The following is an 18628-nucleotide window of genomic DNA, read 5'->3' as shown; positions in this document are numbered from 1 at the left end:
TGCTCCCTCCCCATTGGCTGCATGCACGAGTTCTGTCGCCTCCCATTGGCCGAAAGGACGCGACCCGCCCCGTTGCTATGGTGACGCCCCGCCCCTCTCCGGCCCGGGCCGTGACGGGATGGAGGGCGGCGGTGGGGCTGACGGGGCGCCCGGCGCGGGGCCGGAACCGGGACCAGGACCAGGACCAGGACCGGAGCCGCAGCCGGAGTCAGAGCCAGAGCCAGAGCCAGAGCCACAGCCGCACATCGCGCTACCGCCACTGGGACCGGGCGCACCCCTCGGTTACCTGCACGTCCTGTGGCAGCGGGAGGAGCCCGCGGGCAAGATCCCGGCCCGCCGCCTCCGCAGGGCCGCCCGCCTCCACCGTCGGCGGGGGCCGACGGGCAAGGAGGCCCACGGTGAGCGGCGGGCGCGCGGGGCCGCTGCTCCGCTCCGGAACAGCCCCTCCCTCGGCCGGCCCCGCACGGGGCTTCGGGAGGGAGGTGGGCTCTGTTCGGTGGGCGGCTGGGGAAGGCACCCCGGTGCTGCCAGGGGAGGGTGCCCGTCAGGAGAGGGCGGACCCGCGGCCGGCGGCGGGAGGAGACGAGGAGAACGATTGCTACCTGGTGCCTCGATCTGCTTCCCATTCTCTGGAGTTTTAGCGTGATTTGGCCCCGCACTCGAGCACCGGGATGGAATGTTTCAGTAGGGAAACGTGCCTTTTTCCTCCGTGCTGTCTATAATTGCTTTCTTTTCTCCATAGCTCTGAAAAGGCTGCGTGAAGCTGCCAATAGCAATGATTTGGACACAGGTAAGGCTTCCCTCAGTCCCATTTGGGACCTCTTCTTGGAAGAGCTGTATACCAAAGGCTCTTGCTTTAGGAGAGGAGGAAGTGGGTGCAGATAGTTTGTGGACAGGATGCTTTACATGCTTCAGATCTAGAAAATGCTTTTTTAAAGTCTGGATTTGTTCTCTGAGCAGAGTGGGGCTGGTTATTGTGTTCACTTTTTACTGCACCTGGTTCATAGTGTTAGTTTTCCATCTGCCTGGAGCTAAATCAGCACTGCGTTGTCCCAGCTGGTTTGGTATGCTCTTTTGCCCAGTTGTTAGCAGCAAGAGAATAATGCTTTGATTTAGACGGAAAAGTTAGGATTATCTAAGCCATACCCTGTATGATGAGGCAGCATAACCCAGTAGATTAAACCACGGTCAGAGCTGGACTCCTACTTTCTGGTTTCTGCAAAATGCCCTTGTGGTCCATAAATTCTGCTTTCCTGATGTCCAGCCTCAACACTACATCTCTCTCAGGCTTTGTTAATCGAAGCATATCAGTTAGTTTACCAAAACTTAAAGCTTTAGTAGTTTTTGCAATCTGTGTTCGTACAAAAATAACTGAACTTTGCTAGATGCTGGCTAAGAGTAATGGAAGAATAACACCCTATTCATATTTTTAAATTATTTATTGTCTATGGCTAAACTATTGACTTAAAAGGTAATCGGAACAATTAACTAAAATTAATAATAAGTTCTGACATTTCCAACAATTCCCCCCATTGGAAGTGATCTTAATTTTCCTTTAAGATTACTTCCACTTAAATCACTGAGTATCTAGCAAAACTTAAGACATTAAAATGCAAAAATTTTGCTTGTGTCTTGTTTTAAGATATCAAAAATCATTCATTCCAAATGAAATTCCAAGTCAGGGTATTATCTCTTTTAACAATCTCTTGGTAACTTCTTTTGCTTTGTTCCCAAACATATGGAATATACACATTTTTGTATCCAAAAAATGTGTCAGCTATAACCAATAGGTATCAAGAACTCTGTTGTCAAGGTAACTCAGAAAAATCTATTTGCCTATAAACTCCAAGACAGTTTCCTCTTTTTGTAGTCTTTTGTAGGGCTGTGGATTGTTTTGCGAACATATTTTATGATTATTGACTGCACTTTTGATTTGTGGTATTTTTACACTATTACTTAATGTTTCAAGTTATTGCTAATAGCTTCTGTTCCCCAGTATGTTTCTCTGTGTTTATCTTTGACTACTTGTCTCACGACTGCTTGAGGTACTATGTATGGTATGTCATTCAATTTCTCTTTATTTTGGCAATATAACATCAACTTTAAAATACCATTTTGGTGTAAAATACCATGAACTAGCCATTTTTCTTGAATATCTAATAGATAATCTGGCCACCAGAGAATACAATATTCTATTAACTGTGTCCAAGTTAAAGAATCGCTTTTAAATTCTTTGCAGTGCTGCAAAATACAACCTAAATGTGAACTTTTGGATATTCCCCCTCTTCCCTGGTTCGAGAAGGAAAACGAAAACCCACAGTAAATAAAACTTCCAGCAATCACTAAAACCGCCACGAGAGAGCGCTCTGTGCACACAAATACAATTCCAGTCACTGACGCAGTAGCAGCCGCTGTGCTAAGGCCAAAGAGAGAGCTCTGAGCAAAGTCAAAGTCAAAAATTTAACAATTTACATTACTGAAAATCAAGCATTTAGTACACACGAAATGCCCTAAAATTCACAGTAAACATAGAATGGCTTCAACGCTCTTACAGCAAATGAATTTTCATACAAACTTAATTTGTACTTACAACACACATCACCACATGCTCACATTTTCCAGTACTGACAAATGCCATAGGCTTTAATAAGCACAAAATTATCTGAGCAGAGCCCTTCCACAACGTGGCTCTTTGTGCAAGCAGCGCTGTGTCTGACTAATTTGTGGGCAAAACAGAGGGTGAAGACTCAAACCACACCTTTTGATAGTCACTTACATAGTTTTACAGTTACAGTTTTCCAATTAGGCAGTGGGGCTCAAACACAATTCCATTTATATTCGCTTATAGAGTTTTACACTTACTTTTAATAGAAAATAGCCAATTATATCGTCACTTTCTTAATTGTGTTATGCTAGAGAGTGCAAGCTTATGATTAGGCATACTTTTTTAAACCTTCAGTATTGTCTTAAGAGACTCCCTGAGGTTTTTGCCTTGAACTTACCTGGATCAGAGGATTGAAAAATTTCCCTGAAAAAAAGTCTTTCAGTTTGCACCAAACTCCTTGATCCTGTAAGTCTGTGGAACATCAAATGTGTTATCTCACCTGGGTCAGCAGTAAATTGTTGAGTAAATCCTCCGAAATTGTTGGGGTAAATAAACCCTTTAACACTTTCTTTTTAATGTTAGTGTGTGAGATGTTATTTTGTTGTTGACCAGGAGGGATTTATGTGGCTCACAAAATTCTGGCCTCCACTCAGACACAGATGTAAAACTTCTTTACTTACACTTCCTTGCAAACAACGAAATTAACGTTCATTGGCTATAAATGACATAATTCTCTTTTATTAATTAGTTTTCTGTCCTCTATGGGCTATTGATTTCTCACTTCTCTTGCTAGTTGGTCCATATTTTTAGTATCTTTTTTCCTCTGGTAGGGACTTTCCAACACATATACTGAATCTTTGTTAGCCCCTTCCTTATATTCTGGTTTCTGCAAAGTCCTTGTCGTCCATAAATTCTACATTCCAGATGTCCAACCTCAACCATACATCTTTCTCTGGTTTTGTTCATTGAAGCCTATCAGAGTTAGTTTATCAAAAGTTAAAGTTTCAGTAGTTTTTCCAAGCTGTGTGTTCTTACAAAAGTATGTTATGACAACTTTGCTAAATACTGGCTAAGAATAATGTAAGAATCACATACTATTTATAATTAATTTATATATATATATATATATATATGTATATATAATGATTAATTAAAGCACTTAATTTCAAAGTTAATTAAAGCCACTAACTAAAATTATTTAAAAGTTACATTGTTTCCAACAGGAAGAGGAAAGAATGCAGTTTTATGGAAGTCTTGGTTTCAATCCACCTTGGATTTGATAGACAGGTTCCTGTGTTTACAATCCTTTTGTTTTGTTTACTCTGCAGCTTGAGGAAGTGTGCTATGATTAATTTATTTTTCATCAACAAGTAAATATCTTTGCTGTTTCCTGTGGTGGCACTGAGTGGAAAGGTTATGTCATTCCTACTTGGTTCAGGGGAAGAGTAGCTAAAGTTATTTTGGTTAGCTAAAGTTATTAATGGTTCTCACTGGGGCACTGTCAGTCTTCCTGTCTTTATTCTCAAGTACCAAACATTCCATGTTAATGCCACTTCCATCTTTTTAGGTGTTCCTTTCAGTTCTGTACCACACTTTGAAGTAGGATGTGTACAAGATGAAATTCAAAGGTGTTTATAACTCACTTTCTGGAAGCTGACACAAATGCTGACTTTCAGTGGCCTGAAACAGTCTTGATTATTGTAGAATCTGTTTAAAAAAAATTTTAAAAATCTGCTGTTTAAAGATCTCAAAATATAGTGAACCTGTCAGCATTTTTAACAGCTATGGAATCAGCTCTGTTTTACACACCAGATAATATATCAGAATGATCTCAAAACAACAGGAGTAACAGCCCTTACAGTTGCCCCTAACACATGTTTCTGTAGGTGCTATTTTTATTCCCCTAATCTTTCCACCCTTTCCAAGATCTTTCAAAGATCTCTTTGCTCGGCTCTTGGCAGGTCAGTGCATTTCCCTGCCCGCTTCCCAAACTGCAGTCACCATTGGTTAGGAAGGGGCATGGTCAAAACAGGTGTGAAGAGGTGACTTTTCTCACTACCTGTGGTTACACTGTGAAACTTCTGACCACGGGTCCATGTTGATGTCAAAAGTTTACACAAGTGCATAAAATGACCATGTAAATCCACAGGGAAAGCCTGTGGAGGGGTAGTAAGGACAGCATGCTAATTCTAGCTTGGGAAGTGCCGGAGATGCAGCTGACTAAAACCAAGAGTTAGCCCCATGTCATTTCTATCCTTTAGTATTCTTCTCTAGGTATGTGCTGCTGATTGTCCTTGGAGCTTGAAAATTTGGCTAGGTGGATGTTTAGCCGTTAGAGCTGTTGGCTTATCTTTTATGGCAACATGTGGAAGGTGGTGAAGGCTGAATCAGAGGGTGGAGGTTATGCTGCTTAGGCTGGTTCTGCTGAGCTAGGGTACTGTTTCAAGTCCAGATGGCTTAGCAGCTGATAGTACATGTATCTATCCCCCAAAAGAGCAGATAGCATTCCCCCTCTCTGATCAGGTGCCCCTTCAGCTCACCTGCTTTCTTCTCCTTGGTTCTGTCAGTGCAGCAACTCTTGGAGGACGGAACGGACCCCTGTGCTGCGGACGACAAAGGCCGGACAGCCCTGCACTTTGCCTCCTGCAATGGCAACGATCACATCGGTGAGTGGGGGGGGAGTTCTGTCTTCCGACTCTCTGGGGCAGGGATTTTGAAGAGCGCTCTTTATTTTGATTCAGCACTTGTCAGAGTTGTTTCTGTTCCTTTTATGTCAAAGTTGCCAGTTCTGGCCCTAGGGCTTGCCGTGTCTGCCTGCTGGAGGGGGAGCAGGGCCTCCCAGTTCTAGGGCTGTTCTAGAGGGTGTCCTTCCTCCCAGTCCTTTGCATCAGGGAGCCCAGGAGCATTGGCACTTCATGGCTTTGTGCTGGGTCCTTCTGCAATGCTGTGCAAACCCCTGTCCCTGTCTCAGTAAGGAAGCCGATGAGCTGAACAGAAGCCCCCATGAGGCAGCCTGGTGGTGCCACATGGACCTGTGACCCGTGTGGGCCTGACCTGTGGGGGAAGGGATTGATGTGGCTCTGTTTCCTTGTTTCTAGTCCAACTGCTTCTGGACCATGGGGCTGACCCAAACCAGAGAGATGGGCTGGGCAATACTCCCTTACACTTGGGTAAGTGCCCACACAGATGAGCTTTGCATGCAGAGAAGTGAGGTGCGAACCTCCTTACTGTTCCTTTTCTTCTCCACCTTCCTCTTGCCTGTGTCTCACAGAATGCATCCCCAAATTTAAGGACCTAGGAGGGACTCTTTGCATTTCATTAGATTCACTCCTCACAAAGATTTAGAATCAAAGAAAAGGTTTGAGAAAATTGATTTCCCTCCCTCTGCCAGCCCCAAGGAGTGCAAGATCTGTTCCAGATAGAGTACTCAGGCTTGAGTGGGAGGTTACCTTAGCATTTGGACCGTTCCTCTTTCCCCTGGCAAAGAAGCCCTTTGGGAAGCAGCAAGTTCTCTGTTTGAGCAGAAACTCATTTTTGTTTGTACCTCTGAGTTGTGTGTTCTGTGTTTTCCCTTCCCAGCTGCCTGCACGAACCACGTTCCTGTCATCACCACCCTACTGCGCGGAGGTAACATTTTCTCTATAACAGTTACAGCCTGTTATAATCCTTCCTGCCCTGTTGATACTTCCCAAGGACACCAAATCCTGATGGCAGACCTCACTGTCTCTGCTTGTGCATCTTGCAGGGGCCAGAGTTGATGCCTTGGATCGAGCTGGCAGAACCCCACTGCACCTTGCTAAATCAAAGCTGAATATCCTGCAGGAAGGATTCTCCCACAGCCTGGAGGCTGTACGCCTTGAAGTGAAGCAGGTAAAAGAAACAGTCCCATGTTCTGGTAAGGTGGTGCAGCTCCTGGCAGCCTCCTGCACCCTTTATTTAAATGTCTGTCTGTAGTAACTGCACTTAAATGTCTGTCTGTCCTCTGAACTGCTGTGGGAAGAGTTCGACTTCTGTTTTCAGAGACCTTCCTTTGTCCCAGCCTCTAATTAATTTTTTTCCAGGGCCTCCCTTGGAAGGGAGCTCTGGTAAGCTAAGGATGCATTGAGTATCTGAACTCTTGAGCTGTATGGAGCATTCTCTTCAACCATGATGTAAGACAGATGCCTTGTGGCAGGAGAGAGACCACAGCACGAGGCTGTAGCTGTGGTGTACACATGCTCTGTATTCCTAGCACAGTCTACCCTGCTCCAGTATGTGGAGGCATGGAATAGGAAAGCACTCCTGGGCCTGCAAATGCATGGGGTGTGGGCCTCACTTCAGGAGCCACAGAGACACAAGGATTTTTGTCCTCTGTGCATAAGCAGATCCTGCTGGAATTAGAAGTCCCTGCTGCTCTCAGTGAGGGAAGCTAACTAGCCATAAAGAAAAGTTGTGTGCTTCCAGGGCTAGACCTTCAGCTGGGCTTGTCTCTCTTCCCTGTTCTTAACCAGGCACAAGGATCTCAACTAGTCCATCTGTGACTGGTGAATGCCTCTGGTGACTCACTGGATGCTGATGCTGCCATTAGTGCCATGTAGTTGCTTCTCCTGGGTTTGTCTCTGCTCTGCAGAGGATCATGTACTCTGCCATGTGCTGCAGCTTCAAGGCTGGGTGCTTGGCAATTTAATTGCAATTTAATTTTTCCTGTAAAAACACCCCAGTATGGTGCAGCTCTCTGATGTTTGCCTCTTATGCCTGTTTTGTTTCAGATTATCCAGATGTTGCGGGAATACCTGGACCGTCTGGGGAGGCATGAGCAAAAGGAACAGCTGGATGACCTCTGCTCCAGGCTACAGATGACTAGCACAAAGGAGCAGGTAGGCAGCGTTGAGCTACTCTGACTCACCCCCTTGCGTTGGGACTCCTGCATTTAGGAGAATGCAATTGCGTGAGCAGTGGGACATTGAAGACATGGTTATTGCTCACATTGGGTCGAGTGGGCAAGTTACATGATGACTCATGGTACTCCTTTAGGTGAAAATTCAAAGTGCAGAAATCATCACAGTGCCAAGCAGCAGGGAAGCTGACAATCAGATGGGTTGAGGGCACAGTCAGTTTAAGGCTAGGATCAGCACAACCACACAGGGTTGCAGGGCCTGGGTTTTTTTCCTACAAAAGACTGGCCCCTAGAAATAGGCTTAGAGGAAACAGCCCTGACACCATTTTTAGAGTTTTGGGTAATGTAGCAGCATGCTTGTATTTTAAGGACTGTCTAAATCACACAGAGTGGAGGTCAAGCATCACCTCCTGAAGAATGGGGAGACGCTCACATTGTCTTGTTTGATCATGAGGACAGTAGCCCTTCTGCATGGTTCTTGGCACCAAAAAGATCCTGTCCTAGTATAAGCTCAGCACAGGCATTACTGTGTGCATTCTAGTGCAAGGGTAGTCCCTGCTGCATGGGGGTTTCTTCTGTGGTGGTGGCTGGCTGCACAGCTGCATTTCCCTCCCTGATGGCCATCTGTATTCTTCTGTCAGGTGGATGAGGTTACAGATCTCCTGGCCAGCTTCACGTCACTCAGCCTGCAGATGCAGAAGATGGACAACAGGTAATGGGCTGCCAAATCATCTTCCTGAAGTAGCAGGAGAAGCCTTAGAGAGAAGAAAAGGAAGCTGAAGTTTGCTCACCAGATTGCTGGCTAAACATTGCTGCCAGCAGCCGTTCCTGCCAGACTGACTCTCCAGTGGTGCTCAGGCTGTTCCTGTTGGTGCTGCCACAAGCTGCCCCACGGGAAGGCAGCAGGCTTTGCATAACAAAGGCAACAGACAAGAATGCTGCAGCTGTGACTTTGGGATAAAAGAGCTGCTCTACTTTTTACCAGTTGGGCTGACAATGAATAGGGTATCCTTTCCAGAGATATTTTGCCTTCTCCCAAGTATGTCAGTTCAGTGTAGGCAGTGACCAATGCCATGTGCAGCCATGCCATCAGCCCTGACTAGTGCACTCAGCAGCTGGCCAGCATCATGGAAATGCTTGGAACAGGCACCTTTTACTACCTCCATACTGCAAAACTGCATGAGGGAGAAAGTGAATGCCTTGAACAGCAGAAGGCTTTGTGCTATGAGAAGAACACACATTTAATTCTGCACGCTTGAAGCTGAGCAAACATTTTGCCTTAAGAAAGGTGCACTGAGGCTTAAATCCTCACCTTCCCCAGAGTCTGCTGTCAGAGGGCAGAGAATATGTCTGGTTACAAGTGGGATACAAAGTTTTTCATGGCTAGAGTAACACCTTTCACTGAACACATTTTTTAAGTCTGCTGCAATTTAGTGCTTTAATATTGCAGTTTAACTCTTGCAAAAAATAAGCAGGTCTGAGCTGCAGGTCTGAGCTGCCATCATGCGAGAATAAGGATTGGAGGGTGACAGTCTTAACGCAGTTCTAGTCAGACATCTACATCTTGAAAAAAAAAAACCCACCATAGTTTTTTTTTGCTAAAACTTAAAACTTTTTTTTAAAAAAGTTTGCTAAACTTTTGTGTTTCCTGTTACTGGCAGTCTCAGGCAAGAGGTCCAGTTGTGACAGGAGAACCTTAAGTGTAGTGTGAGAAATGAATTATGGCTTATGCTGGGAGCCTGAAGTGATGCAGCTGTGAAAGATGCAGGGAAATGCTCTTGCTGCTCTCTCGCTTATGCCCACTGTGGTTAGCAGTGAAGATTTAGGTTGCTTTGTTGTGGAGCAGGGATCCAGGAAATCTTGTTGATAGGGCACCAACAGTAACAGGGTGGCAGGAACATGCCAATAGTAATCCGAGTTCCCACCTGTGTACCACATCATGGTAGCCATATCTATCCCACAGCTTGGGAGTTGCTGGTTTGAAAGAGTTTATTATTAGGACTCAGCTTAAATATCCAGCAGCCACAGTTCAGAGCATTCTTCAGAGATCTTTAGGTCAGCATGTGCTGTGATATCTGCCTCTTGTCCAGGAAGAGGCTAAGTGGATCTCTGCTCAAACCTGAGATACCAGAAATAGGCATGGCTTTTAGATGGGTTCATCTGTGGGCTGCTGGAGGACAGAGCTGGGAGCAGCAGTCTCATGGCTGAGCTGGAGCTGTCACTGTGCATATTGATACGTCATTATAATGTGCTAGATGGGAAGGATGCCAAGAGGGTGGGAGACGATATGACCTTTTTGTATTTTCAATTACAATAAAATCCTGTCAGCCCTTTACAACTCCTCAGCCAAGTTCTTTTTTTCAGAGCAGCCCATTCCTCTTTCTTTACATGTGTTCCAGGCCCCACTGCACAGCACTGGACTAACCACTACTCTCATACCTGGTCCTCAAATCAGAAGTGACAACACAAAGTTGTTTGAGTTCAAACACCACTCTGTTTGAAGATCGAAGTACGGGGTTGCTGGCTGACCTTTTTTTGATCCTGACTTCCACAGCCAATAAATCCAAATTTAAAATCTAGGTAGTTGCTGTGAAACTGTACAAACAGAGGAAAGAGAATCCCAGCAGGAGTGCTTCAAGCCAGAAGATATTTTGTAGAGAGGAAAAGCAGCCTTGCCCAGTGGCAGAAATCATGCCTTGCCCCATGCCAAAAAAAATGGCTGTGCTGTGAAGAGACAACAAGAGGATGAGGGAATAGGGAGGGACATCTGGGCAGGACAGAGAACTTCCAGCAGGTGACCTTCATGCCCAGTCTTTACTGAACTTGTTTCTTCCTGTCTAAACAACCCAGTCTTGTCCACATACACTCAGTTGCCAGTGCTTCTGCCCTCAGCAGCCTTGTTGCTGAGGAGACCATTAAGGTGCCTGAAGAGCACGTGGCTAAAATGCTCTTTATCCCTGCAGTTACTTCAGTTGCTGATGTCTCTAAGTAGACACTTCTTAGAAGCTTACCTCAAACCCAGGAACACATCTAGCTGAAACTCAGAGTGAAGCTTTTAGCCTCAGCACACGTGATGCTGTCCACAGCTCTTCAGGCTTTTGTCTTGCCTGGTGCTGGGTTTTATCTTAACAGCTCCTGACAGAGGGGAAAGATGGGGGTGCTGCAGCCAGCCAGGAGCAGTTGTCTTGCTTCTTTTGCAGCACTGCTTCCACAGTGCTAGGAGAGGCAATAAAAAAACAAATGGCTATAGGAAGTTTTGCCACTGCTTTAGCAGTAACACCAGGTAAGAAAGAGAAAAGCACATCTGGTTTTCAGTGGGGGAAAAAAATGTATCATGCAGGAATTGTATTCTATGAATAAACCACAGTCAGTTCTGCTTTCCTGCCTCAGGGCTTGAAGCTGTGGGCTGCCCTGAGCCATATCACATGTTTGGCACTGGATGGAGAAAAGTTTTAGATTTCTTTCCATCAGCCAGTCATACCCAGAGCTTTAACTACCCTGTCATGCTCAGCAGCTGTACCCAGAATGAGAGTTAGGTGCTGGGCAGGAAAGAAGCTGTTCCAGAGAAGGAAGAAACATGGCTTTCCACTGTGTTGAGAGCTGTTGACTGACTAATACTGCCTGGTTTTCTTTGTGCTTCTAGCCTAGAGGCTTCAGCTTCTCCCAGCAGCTTTTCTCTGGCCTTGCTCCCTGTGCCAGATTTCCCTGCACAACCCATGAGGTTGGTGGCAGTTTTCTGCATCTCCCAAAGGTGTCTGCTGCAGTAATGGAGAATGAGAAGTTTCCCTCTGCTATTTATTTTGCCATTGAAATCAGTCCAAACTTACCATTTTCTTTGTCCTACACCATCAAATGCACCCCCAGATCCTTTCATGAGCAATGATTAGTCCCTGTACTCAGGACTGGGACATCAACTGGGACTTTAGGCTTTGGTTCCCTCTCATCACTACCTGACCTTCAAATACACTCTGCTTCCCCTCCTAATTCAGAGCATGTGATCTGCTGTATTTCCAGCCATTGAACCCAGCAGCAACCTCCCTGGCTCTGAGGCTGCTGCTGCACTGTAGGATGCAGCCAAAACCAGCCAGACTGAGGATCTGCCTCAAGCAAGTGAACAGCTGAGAGCCTGCTTGTGTCTCACAGAGGAGCCATAGCAGAAGCAACAGTCCCAACAAGGCCTCCCAGCAAAGCTGCATGCATGTTACTAAGCAAATGACCTTTCACTGGAGCAGCCTCTTCACCCACTCAATCAAATGCAAAGCACACTCTGCACTGTGTGTGAACATCAAGAATTTGTTCAGCTGTTCAGCAGCTGAAATAATTAATCTCCAACAGCTAAACTCATTTATTTCTTCCACCTTTGCCTTTCTAGCAGACTTCAAATCCAGCACAGCAATTATCTGTGCTGCTAAGGAAGCCCCATGAAGCATCTTTAGGGCAAACTTCTCACCCTTTCATCTGCTTCCTTTGCTCACTCTGTGAGCAAAGATCTCTTCCATCACTGAAAGATACAGAAAGATGCCTTCTTCATGCATTGCACCTTGGCCAGCCTTGGGGAGCAGCCCCAGGCCAGGGCCCATGGGGTGACTAGGTGGAGGAATCAGCAAGTTTTGATTAGGAAGATGATAAAGGAGGTATGGCAAACAGTGTTCCTCTGGGGTTTTTAATGAAATCTCTGAGCAGCGAAGAGAGCACGTGGAAAAATTAAAATAATCAGCTGGCAGCCTGCTAAGGCTGGTCATAGATTAGCAACCAGCAGCTAAACCCAAAAGCAAATAACCAGAATTCCCAGGGCTGCCAGATTTGCACATGGAGTTAGCAGGATGAGCTTCTTGGCACTTGGGTCTGACACCTCCCAATGATGTCAGGCTCATGTCACACTTGCCAGGGAGATGCCAGACATCAGAATCAGCACACAGTTGGCAGGACCAAGTTACTCTACAGAGAAGAGCTAGTGCTTGCCACTAGATGCAAAGCTCTGACCTGTTCACACCTCTCCCATTTCATCTATCCTATTCCAGATCTTGCAACAGCAGCACTGCATTGATGTGGGCAAACCAGCCCCTGCAGGGTTAAATATGAGCTTGTCAGCCTGAGAAATGAAAAGTAGGATAGAAAATAAGAGAAAAGAGTCATTAATTAAGGCAAGAAGCTGGGAGCAGAGACTGCAGAATGCCAATCAGTCTGGAGGGAAGGCTGCGTGGAAAGCAGCAATCAAACTCCTTCAGTTTTAATTAAACCTGACTTATATCAAGGATGTGACATCTTGCTTCACCTCTGCTTCTGAGCGGAGAAACCAGTTGAAGCATGTACACTGTTACTGGATAGACAGGAATTTGCTTCTGGCTCCAGAGCCTTCCCATCCCAGGCTCAGCACCTGCCCTTCCTGCTCATGTGCTCCCCAAAACTGGGGCTTAGCACCAGGCAGAGCTTAGTGAAGAGGCCCAGGGTTTGCAGCCACTTGCCATGCTAAATGCACCTTCTCCCCAAGAACTTCCCTGACCTCTCTGTCCTATTTCTTTTGTGTTTCACCCCCATGTGCAGCAGTCAGTCCTCATCTGATCTCCTATTGCAAGCTGGGACCAGGAGGAGCAGGTTCAGGGGTGAGCAACAGCCCAGCTGTTTCTAGGCAAAAGCAGGCAGCATCCAGCTGTGCCATTGTTCCTGACTGCTGTTCCCTTCTCCATCCAGTGCTTTGGGCTGTGGAATGAATCTTCACCTAAAGAAATGATGAGGCCATGTGAGCTGGCCAGCAGCCATGGCATCACGTGCAGAGAGTGGCTGCAGAACTCGGTGTTCCTGGGAAGGTGGGTAAGGCACACTGGACACATTTCTGAAAGACATCTGCCGTAGAGGAGTGGCAGCTGCCAGGAAAGGAGAGAGGTGGAAAAATCAGGAACAGGGATAGAGGCAAGGGAGGCTCAAAGTGCAGAAAGCAACATCAAGCACTTGAACGAAAAAAGAAAACTAATTCCCAGCACTGTTGGCCTTCCTCTTCAGTTAGCCTCTGCACAGAAAAAGGGATGTCCTTGGAGCTGAGCTCCAGCAAGGCATACAACAGCTTCAGGGAGCGTTAGAAATACCATGTCACCTGGGAATTGAGAGTGGGCAGGACAAAACAAAAAGGAAAGATTTACGCAAACAGAAGTAGGGAACAGAAAAAGAAGATAAATAAGGAGGAGATCGTGGCTCTGCTCATGCACATCACAGCTCTGCAAGCTGCCTGATGTCACCCAGGACAATGCCTACAGCACTGGCTGGGGCCAAAACCCCTTTATTTTTGACACAATTTCCAGCACCATACATACATACATACAAGTGAGGACATCAGAGGATTTTGTAGTCCATGCAGGGCTCAGGATACCTACAAGTGCCATGACAACCTGTAATTGTTTCCCAGCTTCAGTGTGGAAGTCTGGGTGTCCCACAATGTCACAGCTTTCCCTAAACACTTTTTCCTGAGCTTCCCATCTTTCACCTTCTCTTAAAGAATTATAGGTGCAGATCTGCCACATGTTAAGAGTTATATTTTAAGGATCCACACAGCACTAATAAAACGCCATTCTTAATCAGAGAAAAGGAGAGCTGTTGTAGCCACTTAAAGTTTACTGTGAATGTTGAGATGGGATAATGGCAGGTCTCAGACATGGCTACAGGATCATAGAGGAGGCGTTTGAGGAGTTCTGGGGGACTTGAACTCAGTTTAATGGGTCTGAATGAGCTCATCTCTCACTGCCAACATAAAACCATCTCAGTGGGGATAAGGCGTGGGCATGATGATCCTGGAGGAAAGCAAAACCACTCTGATGTGGTCAGAAAATGTGATGCAAATGGAGACTTTCCCGTCTAGCCCTTTTCTAAGGCTTCTTCTTTGTCTTGTCCAGCAGTTCCTCTTAGAGGGGTCACATCGAGGGAATGGCCAGCTGTTGCCAAAATTTCCTCCTCCAGTACTTCCTTCTGAACAGAGACTATGGCATCTTGTACCTGCCGAGTCCCTGCTCTGGCACGACTGGCATCTTCATGGTCCCTCTTCTTGCTGTTCTCTGGGACTTGGGTCACCTCAGTGTTGCCTCCATAGAAAGCTCCTGCCCTGTTGGCAAAACCTCTTCCCACACTGACCATACGAGCTTTCCTTCCAACTCTCTTCTTCTTTTTCCTGATCTTGTTCTGGAAGAAGAGGCAGGTGAAGGCCTGCTTGAAACGCTTGCGGAAATGCTTGGAGATGAGGGCATAGACAATGGGGTTGAGGCAGGAGTTGGTGTAGGAAAGGCAGTGGGAAGCCAGGCGGAAAGCGTAAGTGGCCCGATTGAAGGGAAAGTGGCCAAACCAGAAGCAGAGGATGACCAGGTGGTGGGGCAGCCAGCAGAGGCAGAACAGGATGGCCACTGTGACAATCATCTTGGTGACCTTACTCTTGGCTTTCCGAGACTCTGAGATTCTTTCTATGGGGTCTACAGAAGTCCACAAGAACTTGATGGTCCTAGTGTATGCCAGGCTCACCACGGTCACAGGCAGCAGGTATCCAAATACAAACGTGAGGATGTCCAGAACCTTTCGGCGCTGGTCCTCCCAGACGGGGACACAGATGGGCACACCGTGGTAATGGATTATCTGGTAGTAACTGAGGTAAGGCCCTGCGAAGAGCAGCGACAGTGACCAGATTACCACAATGGCCACTCCCGCATTTCGGGACGTGCGGAGATCCCGGGACTTCAGTGGATAGCGAATGGCCAAGTACCTGGCAAGGAGGAGAAGGAGAGACAAAACACAAGTGAGGATGAGGTATTTCTCCTGCCCTGTGGAGCTGCCATCTGTGTACCCCTTCCCCTGCAGCCACCCATCTCTTCCCTCCCAAACCTTTTTGTGAGTGAGGGTTACAGTGAATTCACAAAAATATCGGGGTCATTCCGACATTGGGTCTGGGATCTCTATCATCCACTCTGCTGCACTAGCTCAGGAAGGGCAAGCAGTGTATCTCTTGAACCAGGTAAGAGAAGGATAGGAGCAGGACTCTCCTGTTTCTTCTGAGTTGTGTTGCTGCCCATGGGCGTTTTGCTGTTCTTGCTCATGCAAAGTAGACTCCCCTCCTCCCCAAGTGAGCACATTAATTAGGCTGAGAGCTTGGCTTGGTAGAGGGGGACGGCATGGGGAGCTGGGGACACTGGCTCTGCTGGCCAGACCTTTGGGGAGACCTGACCTGCTTCTTACAGGACACCCAACAGGGTAAGTAGCAGCCTTTCTCCCACCCTTAGCCCAAGAGCAGCAAACACAGTGTCCCTGAACTGCAGAACTCAAAGGGCTGGGGACATTTACCTATCAACAGAGACAGCAGCCAGGGTAAAGCTGCTGGCATACATGGTGAGGTAGATCAGGAAATGCACAGCCTTGCAGGCAAAGGCCCCAAAGAGCCACCCATCCAGGGTGTAAATGGTGGCCTGGAAAGGGACACAGCAGATGATGAAGAACAGGTCAGCCACAGCCAGGTTGAGGATGAAGAGGTTGGTGGTGGAGTACTTGACTTGGCCATTCCACAGCAGCACAGCCAGCACTAGCCCATTTCCCACAGTACCCACAAGGAAGATGAGGGAGAAGATGATGGGCACAATAATCCCTGCTGCTCGTAGCTCTGGGCTGTCAGAAGAGATGTTCAATGCCCCTGGCATCTTCCTGTCAGACTGCAGGGACCTGCACTGGGAGAAAGGGATAATAGGCCCCAAGATGCCTGACTTCAGCCTTTGACTCTCACATTGCTCCCAGAGATGCCAATCCCAACCAGCTGGTTAAATGATGCCACCAAGATCCTCATGACATCACTGGAAAGAATGCTGCTGTGGTCAGTCAGCATACATCTGCCTGGCTTGAGCAGAGCTGAAGCCTCTTTCTCCTGCCTGGATTCACATTGCCATCAGAACATCTCCTGTGCTCCCAGTGCCCCAAAGGATCCCTCCTGCCCTGCCCCCTGGCCTCACACACGTTCCTCCTACATTCCCAAAGCTGCTAAACCCCTTGGGATTGCTTGCCTTGGGGAGTCTAAACCCTGGCTGGTGTTCAACAGGGTTTGGCCACAGGGCCATGGGGTAGGAGGTTCCCATGGGCTGCAAGTGGTCCCAGCACACTCAGCCCAGGGCTGTGTCACCTCCAGCAGCAGGGACCTAGCACCTGGATCACACCCCACAGCAGCCCAACACATTCCCACCCCAAGGGAACTCCTTAAGCTGAGACCACCTCCACCCTGGAGCTGGCTGCTCCTTGCTCCCTGTGCAGTAATTACACTCCACAGAGGAGAGGAAACTAAACGCACCTTTTCTTGATGCTGAGAAGTAGTCAAGGGCTGGATGGTAGCAGGTAGGTGAGGATGTGGAGGAGACCCTGGAGCCACCTGAAATACAACAACATGATCACTGTGAAGGAGCCTGTTGTTATCACAGCTCAAGGTATTGTGATTTGCTGCAAAACTTACTCCAGCCCTGAGTAACACTGCTCAGGCAGGGAACACCAGCAGCCTATCTCCAAATAAACCTTCCCCTTGTTGTGCTATCATCAGAACAAATTGTCCTTCTCTGAGCAAAAACAAGGAAGGAAAGACACTGTTATCTAGCTACCGTTGACAAGCAATTAACTTGTTTTTGGGTCATGCAACCTCCTCCGCGCCATGCTCCCGCATCCCTCAGCTCACGCCACTTCTGCTTCCCAGCTGCTCTGTGTACCACACCAAGAGACTGTCCCTGCCTCTGTCTTTGGTCCACTCTGCCCTACTGATAGCTACCCTCCAGCTTATCCATCTGGCCCCATGGGATCTCCTCACTAAAGCAGAGGAGCCCTGTCTCCTTCTGGGCATGCATAATGTACCAGGGTGTCTCTGCTCAGGGAGCCTGAAACTGCCTTTCAGCTTTGGAAGCTGGCACTCACCTTTTTGAGGAAGAGCCTGCAGCTTTGCCACTTGCTCAGGGGGAGACCTCCAGTCCAGCCCACGCAGTGGTAGCAGGAGGATGCATACCATAGAAGAGTTTATCTGGGCAGCTCGATCATCCCAGTCACTCCTGCCTGATGCTCTGCTGTCTCCCCCTGCTCGCCACCAGCTCTGCTCTCTCTCCTTCTGGAGCTCCTCTCCTCTCTCTCTGACTCCCCCTTTTCCCTCCCTCTGCTCTTGCTGCTGATCCATAGTTCTCTGTTGTTTTTTTTCCCCTCTCCCTGAGGTTGGGTTTGGAGTTAACTCCTCTCTGCCCAGCTTTCCTGCAGGCTCAGCTGCTCCCTGCTCCTCCTGCAGAGAAGGGGGGGGGGGGGGGGGCAAGAGAGAAAGCTCACTACTCTCTGGTGGAAAAGGGAGGATGGAGAGGGAAAGGGCCCCTTGGACCTTAGCAGCCATCTCTGGATACTGGGTGTTCAGGATGTGTTGTCCAACACCTCGGGGGAATGTAAATATCCCACCATTGTGAGCCTCATCCCTACCCTATCCCCAAAATATAGGGTCCTAAACCCTCTGGGGGATGAGCAATTAATTGCTGTTACTAGCTGTTATTAATTAATTGTTAGTAACACTGAACAGATTGAGCCTCTCCCACAATGTCTGGCCTGGGGAAGGAGGAGAAAGCAGGTTTTGGATTCCATCCAGTCCAGGTGTCCGCTCCACCGGTACTGCAGTATGGGAGGGAGGCCAAGACCTCCAGGATGGCCACCTCCAGAGAGGTCCAGCTCCATCACAGCTGCCTGGGACACATGGGGGCTGGCTGATGTGCCAGGAGAGGACAGTGACCCACGCAGCCCTCCCTCCCTGCCACTCTGCTGCCATGTCCATCCTGGTGACAGGACCTGTGCCCTGAGGACTTCCAGGTGCAGCTCAGTGATCCTTTCTCAGCAAGACTTAAAGGACACCAGCTTCCCTTCACTGAGAAGGTTGTGGGTACCTCTTCTAATGATGGAGAAGGAAGTGGAAAAGGAGGTGGCTGGCCTGCTCCCCTCCACAGCAGCCCAAATTATCCCCATTGGCTCAGAGGCAGGAGGGACCATGCAGCTTTTCCCCCCCACCTGCCCCTCTGGTGGGAAGGAGCGAGGTGTCCCCGCCAGCTCCCTATCAGTCGCTGTAACCAGGGAAAAGGGGAAGGCCGTGCCTCGGGACGCGGTGATAACCCAGGGGATGCGGCAGAGTG

General features: G+C 47.9%; 2 protein-coding genes across 13 annotated transcripts; one reads left to right on the top strand and one right to left on the bottom strand.

The window, feature by feature from the left end:
- Positions 1-116: 116 nt before the first annotated feature.
- Positions 117-15072, top strand: ANKRD54 (ankyrin repeat domain 54). 6 transcript variants are annotated; one of them, XR_015772484.1, is made up of 10 exons: positions 117-398; positions 743-790; positions 5173-5271; positions 5704-5775; positions 6185-6232; positions 6351-6475; positions 7354-7461; positions 8123-8193; positions 13173-13288; positions 14939-15072. XR_015772484.1 is itself a non-coding variant. In XM_088055021.1 (10 exons), exons 1-10 carry the CDS (start codon positions 119-121, stop codon positions 13190-13192), a joined length of 930 nt encoding a protein of 309 aa, XP_087911147.1. In that variant the 5' UTR covers positions 117-118; the 3' UTR covers positions 13193-13268. The 6 variants fall into 6 exon arrangements, 5 of the variants coding, with proteins under 5 accessions (XP_087911147.1, XP_087911146.1, XP_087911149.1 ...); XM_088055021.1 differs by lacking the exon at positions 14939-15072 and adding an exon at positions 13026-13084 and having other exon boundaries at positions 13173-13268; XM_088055020.1 differs by lacking the exons at positions 13173-13288; positions 14939-15072 and adding an exon at positions 13026-13166.
- On the bottom strand, positions 13296-18566 carry GALR3 (galanin receptor 3). 7 transcript variants are annotated; one of them, XM_088055017.1, is made up of 5 exons: positions 17391-17727; positions 16783-16860; positions 16055-16166; positions 15795-15916; positions 13296-15219 (listed from the first exon to the last, which is right to left on the bottom strand). In XM_088055017.1, the coding sequence occupies exons 3-5, from the start codon at positions 16142-16144 to the stop codon at positions 14328-14330; spliced, it is 1104 nt and encodes a 367-aa protein (XP_087911143.1). In that variant the 5' UTR covers positions 16145-16166; positions 16783-16860; positions 17391-17727; the 3' UTR covers positions 13296-14327. The 7 variants fall into 7 exon arrangements, with proteins under 7 accessions (XP_087911143.1, XP_005527657.2, XP_087911140.1 ...); XM_005527600.3 differs by having other exon boundaries at positions 15795-16171; positions 17391-17726; XM_088055014.1 differs by having other exon boundaries at positions 15795-16166; positions 17391-17725.
- Between the last annotated feature and the right edge of the window lie 62 nt (positions 18567-18628).

Source organism: Pseudopodoces humilis, chromosome 5, assembly GCF_049639895.1.
Source record: "Pseudopodoces humilis isolate 2021_Gansu_Grassland_sample_001 chromosome 5, ASM4963989v1, whole genome shotgun sequence".
NCBI lineage: Eukaryota > Metazoa > Chordata > Aves > Passeriformes > Paridae > Pseudopodoces > Pseudopodoces humilis.
Note: the sequence above shows the minus strand (reverse complement) of the source record. Positions and strands in the feature narration are given on the sequence as shown.